The sequence below is a fragment of the Dryobates pubescens genome, chromosome Z (assembly GCF_014839835.1).
Source record: "Dryobates pubescens isolate bDryPub1 chromosome Z, bDryPub1.pri, whole genome shotgun sequence".
NCBI classification, from domain to species: Eukaryota; Metazoa; Chordata; class Aves; order Piciformes; family Picidae; genus Dryobates; species Dryobates pubescens.
In genome coordinates this window covers 57,413,010-57,419,009 of record NC_071657.1, presented here as the reverse complement: position 1 = coordinate 57,419,009, position 6,000 = coordinate 57,413,010, and the positions used below count along the sequence as shown (strand labels likewise).

At 40.6% G+C, this 6,000-nt stretch overlaps 1 protein-coding gene across 1 annotated transcript; it reads right to left on the bottom strand.

The window, feature by feature from the left end:
- Positions 1 to 974: 974 nt before the first annotated feature.
- On the bottom strand, positions 975 to 2,662 carry TMEM174 (transmembrane protein 174). Its single transcript, XM_009901748.2, has 2 exons — positions 2,034 to 2,662; positions 975 to 1,077 (listed from the first exon to the last, which is right to left on the bottom strand). The coding sequence occupies exons 1-2, from the start codon at positions 2,660 to 2,662 to the stop codon at positions 975 to 977; spliced, it is 732 nt and encodes a 243-aa protein (XP_009900050.2).
- Positions 2,663 to 6,000: the final 3,338 nt, after the last annotated feature.

Genomic DNA, 6,000 nt, shown 5'->3' with positions numbered 1-6,000 from the left:
TGTAAAGCCATTTGTGGATGCAATGTCTGTTATCATACTGATCTTGAAAGTTCACTGCAGCCCATAGTTGCCTGGGTGGTCTGGGGCTATTGGACTTATGTGGCTAGGACCCATATTCAAACAATAAGGAACCTCAAGAGGGATTCCATCATAGCTTTCCCACAGAGCAAGGGTACAGCCAGAGAAGCTGCAATTGCTTAAGCCTTTATAACTGGTAGTATCACACACCTCCGTCAAGGCTTCAAAAAGGTGACATTTTCTTTCAGTACGTTAACCTAGTAGTTGTTACGACTCCTGCTGGGAGACAGTACTTTGCATCCCATCAGGTGTGAAAGGGAACTGGATTTGATGCATGCAGCATCTCTTAGATGTCTGTGTAAAAATGGGCAGAGGTCACTGTATTTTTTCTGTTCTGGGATGCTCTGGCTCAAGCAGAGTGCTCCAAAATAGTTACAGGCTTCAGGTGTACATGTGAAACAGGAAAGGGAAGTCTAATCTATACACTGGACATATTACTGGCTGATCTAGTCTAAGAAATAGGACACAAATAAGACATTATAGGCACTTCCATAGATCAGACACTTCAGCACTTTCTAAATTTCCCAAGGAATCAAAAGGGACAATATGTCAAGAATAGATAAAGTGTTTTCTGGTGATGCTGAATGTGCAGGAGAAATCATGACTTTCCACAGCATCTTATGCATTCACAGTATACACTGGTTTCAGTAGGTCTGAAAATCATGTTTCTTGTTGGGGAACACTGAGGGATTTAGATCCCTGAACTTAATAGCTCTGCCATAACTATTTTTGGTATTAAACAATTAATAGCCCTGCTGTTAAACTGCATAGCAAATGGCTAATGAATTTTGAGGGAGAAAAAAAAAGGGATTGGTTAAATATCTTCAATGATGCTGAACGTCAGGATTTAAAAAGCTAGTGTCTCTTAGAGTTGTCATTTGTTGTCCACAGTTATTCTATGAAGACAGTGGGTATATTTCCTCATAAGGTGGAGGTGACAAGTCATTACAGCTGTAGTCTTCCAGCAGTTCTTCTGGTTCATCAGGACTGTTGTCTGACCTGAAAACAGGAAGAGGAGCAGGTGCAAAAACAATTTATCAAATGCAAACATGCAAGTAACCTCAGTGCTGCATCCTGTCAGTCTCATCTTGGCAAAGCACATTCTGACTTCTTGAGAAAATGCTATGAGATCAAGTTTTACTGTGATTTAACAGTTCACAGTGTTCTTTTTGTGAATTACATGTGTCAGGAAGTGACCTTTGTTTTCATGCTGCCTATGCCTGTCACATGTTTCTGAGAGTGCTGGGATTTGTCAGCAGGTTTTCACAGACTTTGATAAATGAACTATAAGTGACTTGTGTTCTAAGGAGGACATAATTCCAAGTAATTCCTATTATTGGAATGTCTTTCCATAGAGGAAAGAACTGTATGAAAATTATTTTGTGTCTGATTAAATCAGTTGCATACTGCTTTATAACATCAGCTATTTTGTTTGTGCCGTAAAATTAGGAAAGGAGTAAGGGCTGGAAGGTTGTTACAGTGGGAGAGGAGTGTGTTGTGACCAGGCATAATCAGGAGGGAGAGGATCTGGTATCAAAAATGATTCTTCATTGTTGTAAAAATGCTGTTTGTGTGCTGACTCATATGTTGTGGTTGTGTCTGAGTGGAAGCCTCTGGCTATCCATGTAACTTTCTGGTCAAACGTCTAAAGGTAGTAAGATAATCATAAAAATAAAACATGGGCAGGAACATATATAATAGTATGTTTAGAAGCAATAAGAGATTTAGTAGAGTGAGAATGGAAAGGGATCCATAAGTGAATTTAACTTGGATAAATATGCTTTGCAGAAAACATATGTATCCGTAGTCTTTACTTCATAAATACTCCTAAGGGAGAAAAAAAAGTCTGAAGAAGGATAACACCCTAGACTAGCTTCTGTTTCCTTTGAAACCATAGATTGTTTCAAATACTCAGAAGCCTGTGTCAAAAACACTAAGTATTTCAGAAGATGTACCTCTGATTCCTGGTATTCTCTGCAGGATAAGTAGTGTAGTTCTCATCTCCAGTAAAAGCTGGGTTGTCCAGGGGGTAGGCAGGGCAGAAGTGAGCAGAGCCTGGTGTGGGAATTGTTGAGATGCTGGAGGAAACAGCACTGCAGCAGCTGAGCACTGGATGAAGGTAACCAGGATTCACAGCAATGCCTTCTTGGGCTGGGTAGGGTGGAGGGATGTACTGTACCACTGTGGCACCATGAAAAGTTATAGGTTGGTTAATGCCAGTGAAGACAAAGGACTGTCCACTTGCAGTCTGGTCGAGTTCTGAGATATTTTCTTCTCTTTCTTTACAGGGCTTGCATGTAAGCATGTTAAATTTACAAACAGCAATCAGAATAAAAGTCACCCCAACAGACAGCAGAATAGGCCCTAGTAACTGAGTCCACTCCAGGTGTGTAATGCCATCATATTTTATCCATCCCATCACGGTGAAAGTGATCCCCACCAGTCCCAAAAACACACCTGAAAAGAGCAAAGTGGTGCCGGCTTTGTCCCCATCTGACACCAGGACATCAGATCTGCTTGGCTGATAAGGAGTGACAGAAAAGACATTCAAGGAGAAATCTTCTACATTGTTGTTCTGCTCCATTACTGGGCCTAATGTATCTTCTGCTTCAAGAGAAAAGGGGGTTCGTAAGGGACTCAGCAGAGCTTTTAAAGTCAAAGGCTCAGGTTAGTTATACAAGAACTTTGTGTGTGTATGGTTAACAGAGTCTATCATGTGAAAGAACAAACTTTGCTTAGAAGAATAAAGGTCTGGGAAGTGAAGCCTGAAGGACTCACTAAAGAATTTTTGAATTACCACCATCACTTCCGAAATGGCTTCACTCTTGCAAGGCTGCTTATCTCTTTGTTTATCCTCTTCTTTAATTTGTCACCCACTGATACTTCCTCACTCTGCCCATGCCAGATGGGAAGGGAAGGAAGCTGCAGTTACCACAGCTCTTCCTAGGCCCCCCTGCCAGCTGATGTGTCCAACATACGGAGAGCATACATTCAGTCAACAGCAGTGAGGCAACTCTTACTCTCCTTGAGCCACCGCTCCAGCAACACAGATCTGCAGGAAAATGCATAGGCGTTGCTGGGTGTGCTTTGCAGTGCTCTCAAGCATGAGATTTGTGGCCACATCTGGACCTCTGTTGCAGCTTGTTCTGCAGTCCAGAACTCCTGTGGTTTAAAAACATCAGAGTAGGCTTTCTGAGATTTTGCTAAAAGGATTAGTTGGCTGGGTGGGTGGCAGGGTAAATGGCAACAGGGTAGTGAGTACTGAACAGCCTGGGAGAGCTGCTGGTTGCGGGAGAAAAGTTATTTCCAGCCAGCTAAAGCTTTCCAGCTGTTTGAAGGCAATATAATTGCTCTGTAATTTCCCCTTAATTGTGGACATTTTTTTGTTGTGGGAATTCCACCCCTTCCTCAAAGCTCACACTGAATAAAGCCCACATACCCTAAATTGTGCAGCACTGCAGGAGTAAGAAATAATGTCCTGTAAATCTCTGGCAAGAAATGTTATCCTGTACTTGCAACTACCTGGAATGTTTTTTTTACACCTCAATAAACTGTTCAGTTGAACCTATCTCCCATATATTAAACAGACAGATCTTGAGATTTTCTGTTTCCTAACAGTTTGAGACTAAAGTAATTGTTGACAGATGGTTCTGGTATAATTTGCGTAATTCCTTAAGGAGAAAAATTTCCCAACTACTTGATCCGTTTTGACTAGCATGGCAGGGGAGTATGCACAGTTCAGAAATCACTCTCAGGTGACAGAATGTAGAATGCTATTTCCTGCTATCAGCAGCTCTGGGGGAGCAAGCTTATCCTGAAATATGTAAGAAAAACTTAGTTATAGAACTATAAATCTCACCTTTCAGACTACTTCTTCAAAATCAGTAAAGGGGCCTTTAGTCTGCTGTGCATTTTTATCTCACACAGTGTGACAAATTCATTTCTGAAAGGGGCTGCGCACCAAATTTTCTGCTTTCAGAATTGATGCTGAATGCAATTGCATATGTGTCTTCCTCATTTGTTAGGAGGTAGACCTTGAGGAGTATTAGTGCTGGACTCCTTTAAAAATTATATGGGAAGTTTCCAAAGTCAGTATTATGCCTTTTCTCTTACTGAGGGTGCCAACAATTTTCATGACAAATACACTTAGGACCACCCCTTCCTCCATCAATAAGTCTGGTCAGGACTCTGCAGCACTTGAGCAAAGTGTTAGAGTACTTGCAACACGGTGGTTTCATATGATGACAACTAAATGCAAAAGTGCTGAAATACTAGATAATCTGTTCTTGTATTGGTAATTATACCCAAAACATAAGTCATGCTTAACCTTGTATTTGGCAAACTTAATGGAATGAACTTTTGCTAATGCTCTCTGCAAGTCAAGTTTTTCTATAACACAAATCATGCTTGCTGCTTTTCTGAATCTTCCAGGCTTTCCAACATCCTTTCAAAAACAGCATCGTATCATAGTAGCTACCCAGCTAGTGGTATACACAGATGCAGAATCACCTTTCTCCTCTCATTCTTTCAAGAACTGTGCAACTGCTATTTGCAAAAGCAGGGTGCTGGAGCACATACTTGGTTCTGTACAGTGGTCCTTAGATGCTGGCCAAAATGAAAGTTTTCCATCATCCTATGATTGATGCTCTTTGACTCTGACATAGGACATGATTTCATGGTTGTTGAGCAAGTGCAGAGGAGAGCTGATGAATACAAGTGCTTTATTTCCAAGACTACTTGTCACTTGAACATGGGATTGAAAACACTTTTTGTTTGGTGCAGTAGGATCTAAATTAAAATTATCCCTTTCCCTCTAAACTGCCTCCTCTTTGTAAGACATAATTTCCTCTAAGCTTCCCCATACTTCTCTCTTTATTTCCCCAGACAGCAATAATACTGCATTCAGGCAGCTGTCAAGGTCTTAAGAGATTACTGGATCACACTCATTTTTTAAGGTCAGTGCTATCTTTTGCCAAGTAATACTATGTTGCAGGAACACTTAAAGATGCCGGTTTACTAAATCCATCCCTTTAAACTGGACTAGCTCCTAAACAAATGAAAACAGTTGTGTGAAATCTAAGGAACTGGTCAGGGTGAGGTTTTCAAAATTGGTGCCATTTTCAGATCTCACTAAGGTTTGCTCCCACCTGCTTTAGGGACCTTACCCCTGAATACAAGCACTGCTTTGTTTTCTATTGCTTTCTGTTGCTCTGCGTAATCTTCTATCACCAATGCAGACTTGCTGCTGGAAGCAGGTTTTCTGTAATGCTCTGCACCTCCTCCGTTCTCTCACCAGTTTCAAGAGCCATCTAGTAAGCATTGGCAAGCTTTCACTTACTCCTTTTCTCTCTCCTTCTGCTATTAATTTTTGCATAGTTGGTCACATTATCAACCTGTTCTATTGAGGTTTTATTTTCTTACATCCCTGATATAAAGTCATGGACTTAGTCATAGAACATGCAAAAGAAGTTGTATAAGAGAAAACGTGTCAGAAATGGATGTGTTCCCATGTGATTTGGTATAGGTGATCCTGCTCTGGCAGGGGGGACGGACTAGATGATCTTTCAAGGTCCCTTCCAGCCCTTAACAGTCTGTGATTCTTTGAAAATTGTATCTGTGCATGGTATTACACACTGAGTTGCTTTGAAGAGCAGGTACAATGTATCACTCCATAAAAAAAACCCATTCAGGTGTAGGGAAGTTAAGAAGCCAATTGTGGTAGTTTTAGGCTATGCCTTTAAAATGTAGAATAGAATAGAATAGAATAGAATAGAATAGAATAGAATAGAATAGAATAGAATAGAATAGAATAGAATAGAATAGAATAGAATAGAATAGAATAGAATAGAATAGAATAAACCAGGTTGGAAGAGACCTTCGAGATCATCATGTCCAACCTATCATCCAACACTACCCAATCAA